General features: G+C 43.7%; 1 protein-coding gene across 2 annotated transcripts; it reads left to right on the forward strand.

The window, feature by feature from the left end:
- The first annotated feature begins 5,995 nt into the window (after positions 1-5,995).
- On the forward strand, positions 5,996-21,259 carry enpp4 (ectonucleotide pyrophosphatase/phosphodiesterase 4). 2 transcript variants are annotated; one of them, XR_013789186.1, is made up of 9 exons: positions 5,996-6,149; positions 7,883-8,144; positions 10,227-10,520; positions 10,760-10,864; positions 11,009-11,207; positions 13,194-13,370; positions 15,025-15,294; positions 17,248-18,749; positions 18,812-21,259. XR_013789186.1 is itself a non-coding variant. In XM_079495679.1 (8 exons), exons 2-8 carry the CDS (start codon positions 7,884-7,886, stop codon positions 17,343-17,345), a joined length of 1,404 nt encoding a protein of 467 aa, XP_079351805.1. In that variant the 5' UTR covers positions 5,996-6,149; position 7,883; the 3' UTR covers positions 17,346-21,259. The 2 variants fall into 2 exon arrangements, 1 of the variants encoding a protein (XP_079351805.1); XM_079495679.1 differs by having other exon boundaries at positions 17,248-21,259.
- The last annotated feature ends 1,682 nt before the right edge of the window (positions 21,260-22,941 follow it).

The raw sequence follows: 22,941 nt of genomic DNA on the forward strand, positions 1-22,941 counted from the left end.
GATGTAGCCCCATTTGAATGGGCAGGACTAAAGTTTAGCATTCTGTTACCAACACTGCAGCTTGGCTGCTTGTCAGGGTTCACCCGTTTTGAAGATTAAACCCTGTGAAACCTAGTATGTGTGCGAAAGATTGTATATTAATTTGCATAATATAAAATAAAATGCTGGGGGTGGGGCTACAGTCTGAGGCATCACACCTCATGTGTAGTAAAGCCATTTCCAGGAATGACTGCAAAATTCAGAGCATGAAAATATACACCCTTGTGAGGTAAATTAATACTCAGTACACAGCAATGGACACACACGCACAGTCGCGCACGCACGCACACACACACACACACACACACACACACACACACACACACACACACACACACACACACACACACACACACACACACACACACACACACACACACACGACAGTCGGACTCACGCAATGGGAATTCACATGGCCATGCGACAGGAACCATGCAACCCTGAGTCAGAGCATTCTTGTGAGTTCATCTTATATTTAGAACCAGAGCACCCCACTTTAACACACAGACGTGCACGCGCGTGGCAGGCATCACAGGCACATGCACACGCACACACACGCTCACACACACACACACACACACACACACACACACACACACACACACACACACACACACACACACACACACACACACACACACACACACACACACACACACACACACACACACACACACACAGAGAGAGAGGCACGTCATACAATGCCTAGGACAGTGGTCTATTAATAGACTTTAAAGTGTGTAAGGGACACAAGGACATGTCTATAGCAGGTCAGACCTACAGTAAGGGACACAAGGACATGTCTATAGCAGGTCAGACCTACAGTGTGTAAGGGACACAAGGACATGTCTATAGCAGGTCAGACCTACAGTGTGTAAGGGACACAAGGACATGTCTATAGCAGGTCAGACCTACAGTGTGTAAGGGACACAAGGACATGTCTATAGCAGGTCAGACCTACAGGGACACAAGGACATGTCTATAGCAGGTCAGACCTACAGTGTGTAAGGGACACAAGGACATGTCTATAGCAGGTCAGACCTACAGTGTGTAAGGGACACAAGGACATGTCTATAGCAGGTCAGACCTACAGGGACACAAGGACATGTCTATAGCAGGTCAGACCTACAGTGTGTAAGGGACACAAGGACATGTCTATAGCAGGTCAGACCTACAGTGGCAGATATGAAGCCTGCCCCGTTTACATGTACAGATGAAAGGGACTTTACTGTATGTGGCAAAAAAGAAAACCTCTGTGTTCAGAACATTTTCAAGAAAATCTTTTGTTTTGTAGCTACTGGTATTGATTGTTGCTGATCGTACACAGCTCTGTTTACACATTTCTAGATGGGCAGGGGTTATAGCTTTAATCGTATACTACGTACGTATGTACGTACGTACATATGTACATACATATGTACATACATATGTACATATGTAATTTTTGTCTGTTTTTATTTCACACTTGCTTTGAATTGACAGAGAGAGAGAGAGAGAGAGAGAGAGAGAGAGAGAGAGATGGCTGGTATAGAAGGACCTCTGGTGGTGAGTTACTGTAACTGTGCAATAGTTAGGATCATCTTCACACACCAAATGTGTGTTGACACTATACACACACGCAGAAGAACTGGGAGGCGGAGGCGTGGGGGTGAGCTGCCCGGAGCAGTGTGTTAACCAGGTCTTCGCCGCCAAACTGGCCGAAGGCAAAAACAGAATGCCACTGGCAGATTTGTCTGGCCACTGCGAGGCTACATCTTGTTATGCTTATGCATGTGGTAGCATATCTGTGTGTGATTGTGTGTGTGTGTGTGTGTGTGTGTGTGTGTGTGTGTGTGTGTGTGTGTGTGTGTGTGTGTGTGTGTGTGTGTGTGTGTGTGTGTGTGTGTGTGTGTGTGTGTGTGTGTGTGTGTGTGTACTGAGCTGACTTACTTTATGGTCCATATTCCAGATAAAATATGACCCTGAGACTGAGAGGGCAACTTCCATTCTGATATCATGATAACACACACACTCACACACACACACACACACACACACACACACTCACACACACACACACACACACACACACACTCACACACACACAGACACACACACACACACACACACACACACACACACACACACACACACACACACACACACACTCACACACACACACACACACACACACACACACTCACACACACACACACACACACACACACACACGCGCGCGCGCGCGCGCGCACACACGCACACACACGCGGCTGCGCGCCCTTACCTTAACATAAAGGGTTATCTTAATCCCTTCATCTATTAAGGTCCTCGATTCCTTCTTTTCCTCAGATGATGATGATGATGACGACGATGATGAAGACGACGACGAAGATCTGCGTGACCCCCGACCTCCGATCTCATCCTGGATGACCCCCGGAGATGCCCTGTCGTACAGGAGGTCTCCTGTACTCCTCTCCAACTCAGAGCCCGTCCTCTCCCTAGGGCTGTCATGGTCCGGACATGTTACTTGATGATTCAGTGTCATACAATTACAAATAAGTACGATTTACGATTTAACCGCATTATATGCGCTAATTTGCATACAATCAGGCTGTGAATGATATATCAACAAACCCATCTGTAAATATCTGCAGAATATAGTTATAAATAAGACTGGAAAGTTTGGTGTATGACTGTATGTGAGTGCAACTGAAGTGGAGATTCTTTGTCCCAGGTATGAGGAAAACTCATTTTGAGTAAACGGCCTTTAAAGAATTGTATTGTAAAATTCCAAAACGTTTTATTTGAAGCCACTATTTTGAGACAAAATATCTCATCCAAATCTTGGCAACAACATATAATGCCATATATCATTGGAAAGGTCTGGACCTCGAGCTGACTGTGGTTTGATCCAAATATGGTCACTTCCTTTGTACCAACAACCAATCATGAAAATTGAGAGGGTGGATTTCACCCAGCAAAACGAGCTGTCATTGGCTAAAATAAACTACTAAAATAAACATCTAAATCTGTGTTTATTTTGCTTTAGTTTGGAAGAAAACATGTTTAGGAAGCAAAATAACAAAACAAAAAAAAAGGAAAAATCATGATTTCACCTACCATGTCTTGCCTTAAAATAGGTTATTATTACTTTTATTAGAGCATACATGGGCAACTGGCGGCCCAGGGGCCACATGTGGGACCCTTCATAACTAAATGCGGCCCGCAGATTAATATCCACGTGAGCTTCTGCTTCTGCTGTTTGCACTTATCTTTTGCAAATGTTTAAAAATGTAGGCACATTTTTCAGATGATTATCTCAAATAACTGCGATTATGTAGCTAACAGTTGTGACAGGCCTACCTCTCCCTCTCTTCTGTGTCGCGTTCCTCCGATTCGCTTCTCTTCTCCTCTTCATCGTCGCTGTCACTGTCGGAGCCGTCCTTCCTCTCCTCTTTCCTCGTCTCTCCGTCTTCGGCGCTCTTAGAGGAAGAGGAGGAGGAGGCGGAGGAGGCATCGCTGCCGCGTCTCTCCTTTGGCAGACGGGGCGCAGGGAGCAGAGGCGGACTGGGCATCTCTCGGGCCACGTGGGTGTTCTGGTATTTGGGCACTAGACCCATATCTGCGGGCGTTTCGTAGGTCGCCTCTGGCTCTGGGGCTTTCTCGTCGCCTGACTCGTCGGAGGCGGAAGAGGAGGAGGAAGAGGAGCGGCTGCTTCCAGACCTCCTCTGGTTCACGTAGGTGACATCCGTAGGGGTCTCGTACACGTTCTCTGTGATGGACTCCATTCCGTGTCCACTGGCGGTGAGGTAGGGGGGAAGCCGGCGATGATAACAGTGGCGATCTGGTGGTGGACAGAAACAGTGAGCCGTCCACACATGCAGGCAGGGCAGAGCAGAGATTGAAAGTGATGTATCCACTCCTGCATGCGGTGCCAACCCCGGTTTATGACCTCGGGATGGGACTTTGGACGGGGGGAGGGATGACAGGTGATATCTAGAGTGGATCTCATCTCCTTAAAGAAAAACACACAACACACACTTCCCATATGTAACTTATTTTCAATCCATCAATGCTGCAGGCCTAGATGTGTATAGACTTCAAGAAGGCATTTGATTGGATTAACAGAGACCTCCTACAGTATCGATTGTTAAAATCTGGTGTCAATGGGAAATTCTATAATGCCATCAAGTCCCTTTATCAAGCACCAGTTGCCTGTGTTCAGACTAACGAGTATAGAACTGGATGTTCCCTCAACAATTTGGGGTGAAACAAGGAGACATACTGTCCCCAACATTATTCTCCATTTATGTAAACGATTTAGCCCTCAAAATCAAAGCTTCAGGCTTGGGAATTACAGTTGGCGATCAAAATGTAAGCATATTATTATATGCGGATGACATAGTCTTACACCTTTACATCTAGCATACAACATTGATGCATGCTTGTTGTATGAGATGTATAGCTGATGCAAGCTCGCAATGCATTTCCAATGGGAGTCACACGGTTTGACACAACATTTGTGTTGTATGGCTTTCGGCTGTGTTTCGACTGCCCCCCTCCCCCTCATACAACACAAATGTTGTGTCAAACCATGTGACTCCCATTGGAAATGCATTGCGAGCTTGCATCAGCTATACATCTCATACAACAAGCATACATCAGTCTGTTGTGAAGGTGTGAGTCGGGCCTATGTCTCATAGGAGCAGTGTTTGTGTTGTAGTGGTACTTTTAGAAGTGGGGGGACGCCCCATAAGACATGTGCGTGCGCACATGCACGCGCATTTGCGTGCATGTGCGCAATGCGTGCAGACACACACTATTAAAACATGCAGACGTGTATAACCTATTTAGAAACAGGGTTTATAGTTTAACCATATTCATAAAAGTAAACGACAAGTCAAAAAACATAATTTTGCCAAAAATATATTTTAGACATGAGAGAAGTGGGGGGGATGACCCTCCCCCGCGTCCCCCCAATGTGACTCATTGTGAGCTTGTAGATCTGCTATTTTCAAATGGCCGAAATGTGTATAGGGTTGAAGTGGTTAATGTATGTTTTCTAATCAAAATTAAAATCTCCAAAGTTTTCAAATAATTGTAGTGGAGTAAAAGTACAAATTTTGGCTCTGAGATGTAGTGGAGTAGAAGTCAAAGTATTGGAAATTGGAAATACTCAAGTAAAGTACAAATACCTCAAAATTGTACAGTACTTAAGTAAATGTACTTACACCACTCCACTGCTATTAGCTTGGATTCCCCATCGATGATGTCACTGGTGGACGGGTTTCTGAACTGCCCACAGCCCTCCTATGAGACCTAGAAAACAATTTGTGCTATTTTATCATGATCATTAGGTTGTAAAGTGTTCCTTTAATAATGACTAATGTATATCTAATAAATTACTAATCAAGATTAATATGTGTAGTGGACCTTACCTTAAATAAAATGTTGCCAATTTTATAGGGATTGCAAAGTCCATATCACACCAGGCCTATGTGAAGATGACCAGGGGTCCATTACTGTAATGGCATTGGTAATGGACCCCCTGGTAATGATTAGTCTCTGTCACTCTGTCAGGAATGCACAATTCACAAACATACATCAATGGGGTTAAATATAAAATATGTTGTACTATAGTCTACTGTTATGCCACTGTGACTCCTTACTTTGAAAACGCCAAGTATTCAGAACACCGAACCGTATTCTGAATACTGTTAGTCAAAACCAAGGCAATTTTAATTTACGTAACAAAAGTCCTCACCCCTCGCCCTCAGGACACGCACACACGCTCAGTCGCTCACACGCGCACACACTTTCATTTACGAAACCGGCGATCGAGTAGGCGGGATACGAGACCTCACCACTTGGCCAATCACGACGCTGTTCACAGCGGCGTCGATGAGCCTGTCGCATGCCGATTGGCCCGTGGAGCTGTCACTCGGCTTAACCAAAACATGACGCGGCGTGGGTCTATTTTGAGGAAGTGCACTTTAGTGCAGACAGAATGTCGTTGCTCTGTGTTGACAAACTAGACTGATTGGAAAAAGTTTTTTATTTATGTTTTTTTTTACCTGAAGCAGGGAACGAGCTGTTGTAAAACGCCTGTGGACACACAAAAAACCCAGCAGGTAATTATATTAGCTGTTTAGCTGTTGCTTGGCATGCAAAATGCCAGTGTGTGTGTGTGTGTGTGTGTGTGTGTGTGTGTGTGTGTGTGTGTGACATTAGCCTGCTAATGCTAGCCAGGTGTATATAAGGTTACAGTTCCTGATTTCTGCCACGTAATTCAATAGTGTTTACCCTGCTGCTCGCATATCAAATATTGCAAATATTACACATACAGACTAATGCTGTTTGTTTTGTTGATCTGGTGGCATCTTTATTGTTGGTATTTATTGACTTATATGTTGCAAAATGATTATGAACTTCCTGGGTTGTTCTTGCAAGATGTGCTTTCCATAATTCAAATGATGTATTATGAAGTGCACGTTCTTTTGTAATTGGATGTATATTTATTTTTGCTAAGGTTTAATAGTAGTGTGTGTGAACAAGGAGATTATGTGTGGTGTTTGTGTATGTGACAGAACCTGAATGACTTAATGAATGTTTGTTTGCTTACTTGCTCTCCAAACGTTTCTTTCAATTATAGAGCTAACTAAATTCAATCGCATTAACTCATCACATTAACTCCAGTTCTACACGGTCCTTTGAGATCGCAGTCAGCTACTCTTACAGACAGTAGAGCTTCTTCAAATCAAGAAGCAAATTAGAAAATTGCATTTCAGGGACAGGGGGGGGGGGGGGGTAAATTGTTGTTTCACTGTACAGCACTTTGTTTTGAAAGGTAACATTTACTTACTTACTAAAGGCCAGGGTGCTGTCACTAGTCTAGACAATGACATTGCGTGCTTTGGAATTTGTGTGCATTGGAGTGCCTACATTTTTTTGTGTATGACCATGGATTTGTGACTTGTTGTGAGTCTATGGGGCGTAATGTGTCAAGTCAAGGAGGAACACAGACACTGCTTTGAAAATGTCTTGCTGTAATGAGAAAACAACCAGAGCCAGCTAGCATTCATTCTTCCACATTCAGGTACATTTTAAGTACATACAGTAACCCGTTTGAATGGTAACATTCATTTCAGACAAGAATGCACTCCATGTTTAATTTGGCAACAAACAAGAGTTGGAGAACAGAGAGAGTAGTCAAATATTCTGCACACTATTTAAAATGAACCATGAGTTTATTGAGGAGTAAACTGGACTGCATCAATTATATACTGATAAAGTATTAACTAAAACATACAATAGCTTTAATAGCTATTATGGCCCCCGTAAAAATCTTTTAGATGAGGGCTGTTACTGGCTGGTGATTTAGACTGTAAACTAGATACAGTTCTGTTATGGTTAATGTGGGGGTGGTGTTGTTGAAATGAAACTCTGTGGCTGGCTTGAGTCACTTCCTGGAAAAGCTGAACCGCTTCTCTTTCTATCTCTTCTCAAGTTCAAGTTCAAGTTCTTTAGTTGTTGCTTTGTTAACCCATTCTGGGCGGGAACCCCTTTTGGTGTTTTACCCCCTCAGGCCGGGAACTCATTTTTGGGTTCTGTACAGTATTCAAAAATGTAAAAATTGTGATGCTGCTATATAAATATTTGACGTTTTTCAGAAACCTTAGGTCAGGATTTAGAGGCGTTTTTAGAATCGGCCTCAGGCCTAAATGGGTTTTAAGGATGAGTTATTTTTTCTACTATGATTTCTTCATTTCCTGTCAGCTATTCGTGTAACAACTGTCAACTTACTCAAAATGAACTCTGTCTTTCTCTCTCCTCATGTTTATGTGACCCTATGTTACTTCTTAAGAATGTTACCCAGCATGCTGCTGGGCTTCGTTTGTGTGGTCAGCTCATTGGCTGGAGCGAGGCCAGACACGGGCACTGAGCCAGCCAATCATGATGACGAGGGCCCTCCGCCCCTGCTGCTGGTGTCATTTGATGGTTTCCGTGCCGACTACCTGCAGAGGTACCCCATGCCCAACCTGGAGGGTCTCTACAGCCAGGGGGTCCTGGTGGACCATCTGACCAACGTCTTCGTCACCAAGACGTTTCCCAACCACTACAGCCTGGTAACAATTAGGGGTGGATGGAGTGGGGAGATGTTTTGCTTTCTAAATATTTATCCCATGATTTTTGGAACCCCTTTACTTTCACCCAGTGTCAATTATCTAATGTGATCCTGGGCTCTACACTGCCTCTGCCAGTCTGGGGAGAGCAACGGACCTCATCAATGCATGAGGAGTCCAAGGAAGCCACTTCTTTTCACCTGACAGGGGGGAGTTTCCCCGGTTAGACGTAGCGTATGGAAGGAACGCGTTATTCCAACCATTTCCTTTCCCCTCCATCGGGCCAAGGGGAGGCAGTTTAGAGACCAGGATTACTGCATATTTTCTTTGTGAGGGTACCTACCCTAGGGCACATGGGGAGAGTGGGGAGATGTTTAAACGGTGATATCCCGACAGTTGTGGTCCAGACATGGTAGTTTCCTCTTTCAAAATTGTTTCGTTTTCTTTTAGCTTCCTCATCAATTCAACAGCGTACCTCCTGGTATCGCATGTCAATATTTAGCGGGATCACAAATGAATGGCAGCAAAGAGCCTGAGGTGACATGAATTTTGTTTTGTCAGTTAGGCCGGGTGTGATTTGCATACCGGTAATTTGTCATTCAGAATAGCATACATGCGTCTCAGCCACCAGCTGACGCAGCTCAACATCATGGCACCACCTCACCTCTCAGCTCTGTATTGACCTCATTTGATCCTGCATTCACTTTAAACTCATTTTTAATTAGTAAGTTTACAATTTAAAAAGTACATTTTTAATTTGTCATTGAAAATCATGAAAAATGTTTATTTCAAATCAAAGATTCTCTAGCTGTAACTTTTAACCAGCCAGCTAGCTAGAGTACTCAGACTACTCATGGAGCTGTCCTTTAGGCTCTTTTAGGGCTGCACGATTTTGCCTACAAAAAAACCCTCGATTTTCTTTTACTCTGAAACCTCAATTTCAGTAAAAGAAATGCATTGTCTCAAAATATGTTTTTAATGCAAATGTGAAGTTTCCTATTGGAATAAAGTCCAAACCTTAAAAGGATCCCTGGCTAATAAGATAAATATGCCTTAAAATATTATACATGCCCTCTATGAATAAAAATAAAAACACCATCAATATTTTATTTCTTTCATAAATAGAGAATCTTTCACTCAATAGGGACTTCTCCCATCGCAGGTTGGTCCATGTGTGGTCCAGCCCTATGGAATGCATATTCTAATAAAAACAACTTAATACTTCCTAAGGATAATATGAGCATCAAAGCAATATTTAGATACTTTTTTATTAGCACGTGCATTCCATACATTCCCTGGGGCTGGACCACACATGGACATATGAAATCCTCAACTTGCGACAGGAGCAGTTCCTATTGAGTGAAAGATTCTCTATTTATGAAAGAAATACAAATATTTAAGGTGTTTTAATTTTTAGTTATAGAGGGCAAGTATAGCGTTTTAAGGCATATTTGTCTGGCCAGGGATCCTTTTAATTAAACAAAGAAAGATAAATCCCCTTTGGGATTAAACAAGTGAAAACGTTTACAATATGTCCATTAACATTATCCAAATTAATTACTTAAAAAAAAAATTTTGGAAAAAATAGCCAATTTAATTCCTACACCCTTTTGCAATGTGAAATGCCACTATATAGAGATGGTGTGTAACGATTTGCGGGATTTTTGGACAGAATCTGGAGGAGTAATTAAAAAATGTGTTTTTCAAAAGTCGGCCTCCTGGTGGCGCAATAACAGGCCGTTCTGGAAAATTTGGGGCAGAGGTTCATCGTTGGCATCCAGGAAGTGTGTGTGCAAAATTTGGCATCGACCGGGTTAAAAGGGCCCTAGGCCCTTTTAATTCAGTAAATACATTGGTATGGTATGCTGCAGAGCGTACCATACCACATTAGAGATTCTTTTGTAAGGTTAGTTTGCCAACCGTGCACCCGGTAATAATGCTCAGAGAGATTGAGATGAGTAGGAGTCGTGCTTGCTTCCTTGATGTAAAGCTAGCTACACAATATATGAAGCTACATAGCCACCTATCTTGGTTTCAGTTTTACATTGTAAGTTTTCCCGACTGATTGTTATGTACTGTATCTAGGTGACAGGGCTGTACGCAGAGTCTCATGGCATCCTGGCCAGCGTCATGTACGACCCGATCAACCACAAGAACTTTAGCATATCCAACGACAAAGATCCGTTCTGGTGGAACGAGGCCCAGCCCCTCTGGATCACGGCCCAGGACTCCGGCTACAAGACGGCAGCCGTGATGTGGCCCGGCTCGGACGTGGTCATCAGGAACCGCACGGCCACACACTTCCTGCAGTACGACTCGTCCATGAGCTTCAGGGAACGGATAGGGAAAGTGGCCAACTGGATGAAAAGGGACGGAAAGGTAAGGCACAAAACTCCTCCAAATCCTTGTTGTTCCCATACGTGACCATAGCTGAGCTGACTGTTTACCTACTAAATAACTCCTAGTTTGCACTACTATGAGCGCAAAAATGTGAGCCAAAATCAACAATAGTTTCCCTGATTGCAACTGGTGATTTCTACAGTAGGCCCACTGGCATTGCTAGGCAACCCATTGCAACCTATCATTTCACTCATCCATTGTCCCTGCCACCCCGTTAGGAGAAAGGAGTGATGTTTTCAGCCCTGTACTACGAGGAGCCCGACCGGACGGGTCATATCTATGGCCCTGATAACACCACTGCCATGGCCAAGGCTCTGAAAGAGGTACCGGACACCATACACACTGTAGATGTCAACGCTAATATGACAAATGTGTTTCCGTGCTTGTCTGTCCCTCTATTGGTTCAACTGCCTTTATTTGTGCGTCTGTGTGTCTGTGCGTGCGTGTGTGTGTGTGCATGCGTGCAGGTGGATGACCACATAGGGCTGCTGGTGTCAGAGCTGAAGCGCGCCGGCCTGTGGGGGCGTGTGAACGTCCTGGTCACCAGTGACCACGGCATGGCCCAGTGCTCTGCCGACCGCCTCATCAGGCTGAGCGACTGCCTGCACCCAGACAACTACAGCCTGGTGGACACTACACCTGTCGCTGCCCTCATCCCACTCAAAGGTAAGACGACTACAGCCTGGTGGACACTACACCTGTCGCTGCCCTCATCCCACCCAAAGGTAAGACAACTACAGCCTGGTGGACACTACACCTGTCGCTGCCCTCATCCCACCCAAAGGTAAGACGACTACAGCCTGGTGGACACTACACCTGTCGCTGCCCTCATCCCACTCAAAGGTAAGACAACTACAGCCTGGTGGACACTACACCTGTCGCTGCCCTCATCCCACCCAAAGGTACCCACATACCCAGGGGTGCACCTTTTTTTGGGGGGGGGGGGGGGCGGGGGGTATAGTTCTCAGAGTAGTCTCTACTCTTACCACAACGTTAACTTTAGCCAGCATGAGATTGCACAGCATGCACAGCATGAGAGCCTGCTGAGGCGCTCCGACACAGATACACTGAATTACTCACCTAATGCCACGGAGCATGGAGGTTCCGCGTTTAACGTAATTCCAAAGTGTGTACATTGTTTTAAGAGATAGATGCACATTGGTTAAATATAATATACGAACTACTAGTGCTCTGAACTGCAACAACTTTTACTTTCAACAACTGTCGGCTTGGTTTCACAACCGAAAGTAAACACACTTCCTCTTCCTTTTCAAAATAAGAGCCACTTGTAATGATTAGTCAACACTACTGGTTTTATTTCCAAGTCTACTTACAGGATGTAGATGGACATTTGTAGTATGTGACACCAGAGCTTGTAATGGGCTTGGTTCGCGAAGGCGCCTCCGTGCCTTTGATCTGCCAGCATGCATTTTGACGACACATGCGCACCAGTTATGTGTGCACCCTAGTCTCGCGTACGTAGCCAGACAACTTCCACACCTCCGAATGCTGAATAGAGTCTGGAACTACACATCCCGAAATCTGAGTAATCTGTTTGTCATTTCAGTTCACAAAAATATATTTTACAATATCTTTAGAGCTTATTGTTTTATTTCCATTTCTGCTAAGCAACAAGCTATGTATGCTTAGATGATTTCTATTTATATTAGGATAACTTTGCACGACTGTAAAGACGAAACAGAAGTGGGGCGGAGGCTCCACTTCCGCTTTATATTTTACTCATGCTAGAGCTTCCGTTGCTCCAGACTGTATGACGGAAGCATTTGCAAATTGCGAGAGGCAACAGTCTGGCAACGCGAGACTACCAGCAGAGTCGAGAGGATAGAATTAAACAGAACATTCATGTGTACAACCAGGATGTCAGGTTGTTTTGAGCATACGAATCCTATGCATTTCAAATGGGAGACTCCTGGGGCTGTATACTAGTCATTAACACAAGTAAGACGCGTAAACGCGGGAAGCGAACGAGGCTGTTGTGGCAGTCACCACTGTGACACACACACACACACGCACACACACACACACACACACACACACACACACACACACACACACACACACACACAGAGAGACCTAGACGTATTGGTTTGCTCCCAATCTTTTGCCCTCTGGTGGCGGGCGGGTGGTGTTACAGCGTGACACACACACACACACACACACACACACACACACACACACAGACAGACAGTTTTGGCCAGCTTCTATAGTTAGTGCTCACTTCGTTCGCAATCAAAAACGTCTCTCAACAGCACTAAAACCTTTACTACCCCCTACTTTTTAGCATTCATGGATTTGCACTGCACCAGTGCATTTTCTGTACAACCAGGACATGAACGTGAAAGTCATGAAGACTGTGAAACTATCATAATCTTCACAACTTCTCTATTTTACTTTTATCATATGACAATGGAGCTACAGTTTAGTTTATATCAGTCAATGGTACAGCTACACATAAATAGATGTGAATAGAAGCAGAAGTGTTGTTTTTACAGGAATATGGGGCATGGTTCACTGAAGTAAGTGTGTGTGTGTGTGTGTGTGTGTGTGTGTGTGTGTGTGTGTGTGTGTGTGTGTGTGTGTGTGTGTGTGCGCGTGTGTGCGTGCGTGCGCGCGTGCCTGCATCTTTCTCAGATCCAGAGACAGTCTTCGCTCTGCTCAAAAAGTGCCACCCCCACATGACGGCTTACCTGAAAAACTCCATCCCTGATAGGCTGCATTACAAGAACAACCAGCACATTCAGCCAATCATCTTAGTCGCCGACGAGGGCTGGACCATCGTGAAGGACGGGAGCAGCAAGCTGCCACGGTGTAAGTCTGGCGTTGCAAGAAAAAGAAAGTTGCCATTGTTGTGTTGTGTAAGGCCTCACTCACACCTTTACATCTAGCATACAACATTGTTGTGTTGTGTAAGGCCTCACTCACACCTTTACATCTAGCATACAACATTGTTGTGTTGTGTAAGGCCTCACTCACACCTTTACATCTAGCATACAACATTGTTGTGTTGTGTTAGGCCTCACTCACACCTTTACATCTAGCATACAACATTGTTGTGTTGTGTTAGGCCTCACTCACACCTTTACATCTAGCATACAACATTGTTGTGTTGTGTTAGGCCTCACTCACACCTTTACATCTAGCATACAACATTGTTGTGTTGTGTAAGGCCTCACTCACACCTTTACATCTAGCATACAACATTGTTGTGTTGTGTAAGGCCGTCGTCAAAGTGCAGTCAGGCCCCCTTTCCACCGGTTGGTTCCCAATGGGAACCGGTTCAGTTCTTTTTGGTTTTTAGGTCCAAAATTGGAACGTTAATTATGAATTGAGTGGGCAAAACCATACCTATATTAGATTGTTATCACCATGAAACTTCCCCAATTGAGTACTTACATGAAGACAATGATTTATTGTATTACAAATTTTACATTTTTAAATATGCAAATGAGGCATTATGTAGAAAAATATGCAAAATGATCGAAAATATGAAAAAGCTACTACTGTGGAAGGGTTATCATGTATTAATTTACTTGTATTGATCCTATAAACAATTTAATATAGGTCTAGTTTTTCCCACCAATTTTGGAGCTCTGGCTCATGGACTAAGAACCAAAAAGAACTGAACCGGTTCCCATTGGGAACCAACCGGTGGAAAGGGGGTCTTAGTGTTTTCTAAATACATACAATATGATGAAGGAAACACTAGTAGTAGTGCTGCACGATTCCTGCTCAAATGTGAATCTCGATTTTCCGCCACAAGAATTGAGATCACGATTCTCACATAATTCTCATTATTTCCGTGAAAAACTGTATTGTCTTTAGTATGTAGTTGCTGAACATTATACTACATTAAAAATGTGTTGAAGCCAACTACTGTGGCTTTAAACAGACAACATAAAAGTGCTTGACTTAAACCTCTCTTAAAGTCTCTCTCTTGTAGCAAAAACATACCGGCAAGAGTAACTCAAATTAATTGGACAGCCAACTAGTACTGCATGATTCTTGCTCAAATTAAGAAATGAGATCGCATAGGTGTCTGAATCTATATCTCGGATCTTTTTTTCGATTAATTGTGCAGCACTATCTACTGTAGTTAGTGTTATTCTGGAACAAAACCAAAAGCGCCCAATATCAAGGCTCATATTAATGAGATAGTTTGAAATGTACTGAACGTTATTCAGATGGCATATTGTTTAGACCGATGATGCTATAGGTTAATTGTTTATCCCGGTATCCTAGTTTCTTTGTTGTTCTTCTTTTACTAAAGTTCACGCTTCTCTGCTTATTTCAATCTCGCACTTGTAAGTCACTCTGGATAAGAGTGTCTGGTAAATACCTAAATTATAAATGTCAATTGGTGTTTTTGGTCCATAAATCATATTGGGCACAATGGGTAGTTACACAAAATACACGCATTCTCACATACATAAATGCAAACCTCTCTCTCATTCTCCCCCCCTAGTGGGCGATCATGGCTATGACAACTCCCTACCCAGCATGCATCCCTTCATGGCGGCCACCGGGCCCAGCTTCCGCCAGGGTTATCGCATGGCGGCGTTGCAGAGCGTGGACATTTACCCGCTGATGTGCCGTCTGCTCGCTGTGCCTCCGGGACCCAACAACGGCACCCTGGCCCAGGCCAGGTGCATGCTGGTTGGGGAGCGCTGCGTCGGCGCTGCCATGGTGGTGGGCCTGGTGGTGGGAGTCCTGCTCGTCCTCACTACACTCACTGGTAGGTCCTTAAACCATTTTGGGCGGGAACCCCTTTTGGTGTTAGCATTATGTTTTGCTTTAGCTATTGAAAAATCACACCTGTGTGAACTGAGTGGTGCAAATCCCCCCCCCCCCCCCCCCACTCTCTCTCTCTCTCTCATTCTCATTAGCAGGCAACAGTGCAGCACTATCTCTCTCTCTCTGTTTCTGGCACAACAGCGCCACTTTTGGTACTCATTGGTACTGGTGCTCATTAACGTCACACACAAACATAGTCACACACATAGTTGAACACGGACATTGCTGTTCCTTGGAGTGGTTGCACCACTCAAAAATAGCAGATCTACAAGCTCATAGCGCGCCACCGAGTGGCGCGCTACGAGCTTGTAGGTCTGCTATTTTTGAAAAATCGAAGAACGACTGACATAGAAACATAGCTTTTTCAGAAAACTGTCAGGATGTAGAAGACATTTTTAGAATCTGATCTCAGGTCAAAATGGGTTAATCCATTCAGACCGTACGACGTGTGGGAACGTCATAATCCAACCGACGGATCCAAAGGACGTGTACACGCGTCCTAGCGCATTTTCATTGATATCAAACGAGAGAGAAATATTTGGATTTTTTCTTTTTTTGCCTCCTGCACCATACTCCTTGCTCTTCGCGCACGTTGTCGTTCCTTAGTGGTTAAAAACTAAGGCGACACAGATGCGTTCCAGGTCGCGTGCGTGTGTGTGTGTGTGTGTGTGTGTGTGTGTGTGTGTGTGTGTGCCACAACTAAAGGAGTGCTCTTTATAAATACAGTAGGGAACCTGAGAGGGAGATAGTTTAGGCCGGTGGAACACAGGAACAAGAACCTGAGAGGGAGATAGTTTAGGCCGGTGGAACACAGGAACAAGAACCTGAGAGGGAGATAGTTTAGGCCGGTGGAACACAGGAACAAGAACCTGAGAGAGAGATAGTTTAGGCCGGTGGAACACAGGAACAAGAACCTGAGAGGGAGATAGTTTAGGCCGGTGGAACACAGGAACAAGAACCTGAGAGAGAGATAGTTTAGGCCGGTGGAACACAGGAACAAGAACCTGAGAGGGAGATAGTTTAGGCCGGTGGAACACAGGAACAAGAACCTGAGAGAGAGATAGTTTAGGCCGGTGGAACACAGGAACAAGAACCTGAGAGGGAGATAGTTTAGGCCGGTGGAACACAGGAACAAGAACCTGAGAGAGATAGTTTAGGCCGGTGGAACACAGGAACAAGAACCTGAGAGAGATAGTTTAGGCCGGTGGAACACAGGAACAAGAACCTGAGAGGGAGATAGTTTAGGCCGGTGGAACACAGGAACAAGAACCTGAGAGGGAGATAGTTTAGGCCGGTGGAACACAGGAACAAGAACCTGAGAGGGAGGTAGTTTAGGCCGGTGGAACACAGGAACAAGAACCTGAGAGGGAGATAGTTTAGGCCGGTGGAACACAGGAACAAGAACCTGAGAGGGAGATAGTTTAGGCCGGTGGAACACAGGAACAAGAACCTGAGAGGGAGATAGTTTAGGCCGGTGGAACACAGGAACAAGAACCTGAGAGAGAGATAGTTTAGGCCGGTGGAACACAGGAACAAGAACCTGAGAGGGAGATAGTTTAGGCCGGTGGAACACAGGAACAAGAACCTGAGAGGGAGATAGTTTAGGCCGGTGGAACACAGGAACAAGAACCTGAGAGATAGTTTAGGCCGGTGGAACACAGGAACAAGAACCTGAGAGATAGTTTAGGCCGGTGGAACACAGGAACAAGTCTTCAGACGGGTTACAAACATGCCACCAAGGAGCTTTAATCTACTGTACTTATCAGGGTGTTTTGTGACCTTATGGCAGAACAAGGGGGCTTAGAACAGGACGATGTTGTGAGTCGTCGGAGGCCTCCAGCAACAGGTGGTCTTTGTCACAGAACAAATTAACCAGGCAACGTTGTCGTTTCAGGCCTTTTCCAGCTGATGAAACGCCGCCGTCCCTCAGCCTCCAGGCCCTTCCAGAGACTCCAGCTGGACGAGGAAGACGATGACCCCCTGCTGGAATAGAACCTGCGCACACGTCTTCCAAGCTTCCCTATGCTGTAAATGTCCTGCACTTTTTATGGTTACTGAATAGACTTTCAGCACAGCTTGTGTCGAGGAGTTTCTCCTGTGTGTGTGTGTGTGTGTGTGTGTGTGTGTGTGTGTGTGTGTGTGTGTGTGTGTGTGTGTGTGTGTGTGTGTGTGTGTGTGTGTGTGTGTGCGTGTGCGTCTATTGTATGTCTGTATTCACAAGCATGTTTAAAGACCAGTTGCTTTAAGCTGTAAGGCCCATTTATACTCTCCTTTTATATAAATGAACTTGCCATATTGAAACGATCGCGGCTCACATAGTTTTATCCGTCCTTTACATTAGCATCGATGTCACATTTTTTACTATTTTAAAATGTTTTAATAATGGTGTTTAAGGCCCTTTACATGTTTTAAAAGTCGTTCACTGACAACGCTCGGGTGAAGTATTCTCACATCCCTCTATAGCCTGTTTTTGGGCTCTTTTTGCTGCTCCAGCAAACTCCCTTTCTGGAACTGGTCGTGTCTCTGGGTTAGTGTTTTTGAAACCATGCGGTGAAAGTTCATCTGCCTTCTAAGCACGGGCTAGAGAGCGGCATTATGATAAGACATTATCACAGTGTATTATAGCCATCTTTAAAGGAACAGTGATATCACATAATGGGAAGATGAGACGGCCAAATTCATATTGTCCTCATTGATGACATTATTTCACCCACCTGGACCCATCTGCTGATTATCAGAATGTGAATTATGACCCAGGCCGCCCTAATCTGTGGACTAACCATGGTGTTTGTCCTCTACAGCCTCTAACTGTTATTGTGAACCCGTTTTGTTTATAGAGTATTTAAGAATGAATTGCCATTTGCCTGTGAGGCAACTGTTGGGGATCAACTGGCGGGGCAATCTCAATGACGCGTAGCGACATTGATAATCTTCACCAATAAGCATTGGTGAAGATTATTAAAATTAGCTCCTATGTAATTTATGACAAGGATGCCAATTAAAATGCCTAGTTTCTTAATGAGTAAAAGCACTGATCATCATAAATGATGTTGTGACCTCCATACAATATATCCACTTGAGGGCAGGTCAAAGTCAAATGTTTTGATGAGGTCGCAATAATGTACTTGTTAAAAGAAAGAGCTGTTCTGTAATAACCGTTTGTCCCTGTGCTCATTTTAAGCGAAATACCGATATATCATACCCTAGATGTTCGAAAACTAACTTTTAAAAACTCTTGGCCCAGCCTTCTCTACAATCACGATTTCTGGAGGCCCTTCTGTGTTTCGTCCATCCATAGCCGTAAGCTTTCAGAATATGCACAGAAAGACAGACGAAATGAACATGTTAAACAGACGGAAGTCTCTGTCCATATCTGTACATGTACTTAATGTCTCTGTCCATATCTGTACATGTACTTAATGTCTCTGTCCATATCTGTACATGTACTTAATGTTGAGTATAAATGGGCCTTCTTCCTGCTATGTCAGATTCCCCCTTCAGTCATGAACTGGCAATGCACTTCCTCAAGTCAAAAGGATTATAATACCAAATAATAATGTATTATACTGTATGTTAATATACATACAGTATCCCCCTTACTAGGGACTACTTGAATGTAAGCAAGTGAATCTTCTGTCATGGGAAAATACGTTTTTGTTACTGGGTTTAGGGAACCATTCTTATTGAATTGAATTGGCACGAATGTTGTATTTTATCAATGTGATACCGTCCCCTTGAAGTTACTGTCGTAACGACTGTTATTTATTTTATTTCAGGGTGTTAATAGCTTGATCTACTGATGTGTAAAACATTTAATGTATCTTTGGGTATTGGATTTTAAAATTGTATATCATGTTACTTTTGTTTATTTATGGATTTTCTGTTTTTCATCAGCAGGGGGAGAGATCAGCCATAACTCACTGACATTCTACTGTATGGGTTTTAGAAGGCACATTTAGCAGTATGCACAATCTGTACATATTGTATGAGTATTCTGTAATAGTTTCCTGGGGCACTGTACATATGGGAGTAACTTTGTGACTTTCACTTTGGGATCTAATTTCATCGTTCCATTCATTGTACCACTTAAATGGGTTTGAGCTCTGACAGACTGTCACATAGACAGAGTACACACTGGTGTGAATACATCCCAAGTTCCTCAACCATGTCAAATTGTAAATGGGTTCGAAACCTCTGTAATATAATATCATATACTTTAATCTGATATTGCACAAGATGCTTTATCTGTTATAAAACTACCGCAGGCAGACTTTGAACCAAATCGAGCATCGTCTTTTGATGCCACTATTTTATGGTGGTGGCTGGCTGTAATTGTGGTTTATTACCAGTGCTTTACAGTCCTAGCAATGTGGTCTGGGAGAAAGTGTTCTTGTGTGTCTTCAGATTAATTAATTTACATGAGATTACAGGGACATCGGATGTTGGTGATTGAATTGATCACTGTACTGAAAACATTTCACTCTACACTCCCTCTGCAAGAGCAAGTCCACTCTTCCATTACATATGGACGAGTGGGCTCTTCCATTTATTTCTGCCAAAGAATATGATTTGTGACTGAGCAGGTTTCATGTTTAAGGTCTTGCTAAAAGATTGAGACTGTTGACAGGCACAGGCACACAGTTGGCTGTGGGCATTGAATTACTCGCTTACTTGTAGCAGCGGTGGCCGAACGGTTTGCGGAGCGGTCTTGATACCGGAAGGTCGCCAGTTCGTATCCCCGGACCGTCACGTTAAAATTACCACCGCTGAAGTGCCCTTGAGCAAGACATTGAACCACTACCATGAAATGTTCTATGAGCAGGGCCTGGCTGTAAACAAGTATCTGATGCTTAGTCCATTTACCCTGGGTAAATATAGTAACTTTGCTTTTGCTTTGCTTTGGACCGTGTATTCACTCTTTAACTACGGTTATCCCTCTGCTAAAAGCCACCTATAGCTGCTCCGAGCTCAACCTCTAGTCTCTACAGCTTGCATCAAAGATCAGTGTACAGCAGAGAAGCTTATGTATGCTTTGATTTAGGAGAATTGACACACTTGGAGCATTCTATATAAATAAAGATGATTGTTCTGGTACATTGTACACTCAACGCACTCCATGTTAACCACTTGAATCCTAGCGTCCCAATACCGGAGCAAACATTTGCAGAAAATATCAACTCTGCACTTCATAACATGGCATGTTGTCACGCGATGTGTGCTTGTAGATCGGCTATTTTCAGAGACGAGATTTGGAGTAGAGGTGGAAAAAGGAGGGTACCTATTATAGAGCCCTGGGGAACTGGTCAATGAAGTAGGGTTTAAGTGGTTAAAGCACACCTCTTTGTTCTACGTACGTGTAACCTGTTCAGTTTCACAAATCATGATGTTGCCACCTTTTGAAATCACCTCATAAAAGTAACATTTTACAGAGAGGGAAAACCAGCCTGCTTGTATTTTTAGACGTACAATCCTACAGCATGTCAGGTCCTGACCCTCTAGCACTTTAAGGGCCACCAGAGCTCTGAAGTGAAGTTGATGTAGACTCTCGTAGATGTATTTATCGATTACATCTATGAGAGTCGCTCACATCTCTGCTCTGCCTCTAGCTGCTGTGTGGCCACTGGTAGCAACGCAGCGTCCACTTTACATACTATGCAAATCTATAGGTTACTGAAGGAGTTTCTGTTCTGATATGATTTTTTTTTCTGTCATGACTGTGAATCTGATTGGCTTGATTTGCTAGTCTTCTGTTCGTTTTTTCTTAATGATTAAAGTTATAAAGAAATGACAAATGTCAATGATTGATTTTTGCAGTGTGTGTGTGAAAGAGACCGGATGGCAAGGACAGAGTAACGCATGTTTGACAACAGTACAATGTAATAAAATGGCAAAGATCTCAAAATGAACTCGATACTGACTCATACATTTCTGTATTGTGTTTGAAACCCATTGAGCCGTACATAGTAGTACTATTCATTTATATCTATTTGTATTTTTTGCCAGGTGAAACCTGGGGCCTGTTCCACGAAACGTGGAATATATATATATCCTGGATCAGCGATTAACGATGAAAGATGGTTAATCTAGCCAGATTAATTTAGCCAGTTAACCTGGATATGTTGAGGCTTGATTCAGTTTCATGAAAGCAATGCCACATAATTAGTCACAAAACTCACAATGGAAACTAATGCTGTGGATTTAGCCTGCTCCGGACCAGGCTAACAGCCAGGTTTAACCTAATCCTGATGTCTTTACTGTTCATTAAGCATTCAATCTGATCACATGCCAATTATTTTTTCCCCACACTTATTCAATTATGTGTTTATGTTGCCTTATTTTTTATTAGTCTGCATTAAAACATATGTGAACGGGAACCCCTTTGGTGTTTTAAGCATTATGTTATACTTACTTTAGCTGAAAAATAGCAGATCTACAAGCTCGTAGCGCGGCACGCTTGTAGGTCTGCTATTTTTGAAAGATCGTGAACATGTGGCGCAAATCTTTGAATATATATTCTTTTAAAGCGAACAGTTTTAACTCAAATCTTCGCTTCCGGGGGGGTCCCTCCCTGGAACAACATATTTTCAGATGGGGGTCCGCAACCAAATTCAGATAATTCTGGGGGTGACATGAAAAAGGTTGAGCACCGCACTGACATTGAAACATCGTTTTTTTTCCAGAAAACTGTTAGGATTTAGAATACTTTTTTTTTTAGAATGGGCCTCAGGTCGACCCTCTCACGCGGTCGGGCCCAACAGGCCTGCTGCCAAATAGGCAATATAAGGCAGTGGGTCCCAAACTTTTTCGTGTCAAGGACCCCCAAATCAACATTTATTAGGCCACGGACCCCCATTTGAAAACATATACCAGTGACCCCGATAAGGGAGGATTTTTACGGCTCTAGCAGTGATTCCGAAACATATTAATTTCAAGGACCTCCCCAGTTTCACACGCATTATGCTACGGACCCCCGATTTAATGGCATTTCTATCTCTGGTACCCCAATTTATATCGTAAAACCACTGTTCATTTAACTCTGAGAGTGTACAAAATGGTTCCATTTGTACGCTCTCTGAGTTACAGACCCATAAGGGTCCATTTGGTTCCCTCAAGTACCCCTAGGGGTCCCTGGACCCCACTTTGGGAACCCATGATATAAGGCCTAAAACTGTGTAGGTCAGTTAAACTAAAGGACCACTTCACCACTTTTCAACCTATCTTCATAAATAGGTCCTCACTAAAAATCTAAATCTAATATAAATTGGGGTAGAATTAGAAATGCCATTAAATGGGGGTCCGTATCGTAGTCTAATGCATGTCAAACTGGGTGCACTCTTCTTGTCCCAGTTCCCTGGTGAAATACACCCTGAGATCCCCAGAGGTCTGCAGAACTACGCCACCTGCTGGAGGTAGGTAAATACATTTTATCATCTGTGTATTTTATTTTATGCACGCGCGCGCAGCCGCGCACACACACACGCACGCACACACGCACACCCACCTCTCTCTCTGTCGCCCTAATTCAGTCTCATGTCCTACAGCTGTGGCCTGGCTAATAAGCCAGACTCTACAGCTGCGTCTAGTTTCG

Source organism: Electrona antarctica, assembly GCF_951216825.1.
Source record: "Electrona antarctica genome assembly, chromosome: 24".
Classification (NCBI taxonomy): Eukaryota; Metazoa; Chordata; class Actinopteri; order Myctophiformes; family Myctophidae; genus Electrona; species Electrona antarctica.

What these genes read in the sequence shown, in the direction of transcription:
- enpp4 (XM_079495679.1), top strand. Translation starts at nt 7,884, where the DNA reads ATGTTACCCAGCATGCTGCTGGGCTTCGTTTGTGTGGTCAGCTCATTG. An exon ending in TTCCCAACCACTACAGCCTG is followed by an intron (nt 8,145 to 10,226) that starts GTAACAATTAGG and finishes TACTGTATCTAG; the next exon opens with GTGACAGGGCTGTACGCAGA. An exon ending in CGTCCTCACTACACTCACTG is followed by an intron (nt 15,295 to 17,247) that starts GTAGGTCCTTAA and finishes TTGTCGTTTCAG; the next exon opens with GCCTTTTCCAGCTGATGAAA.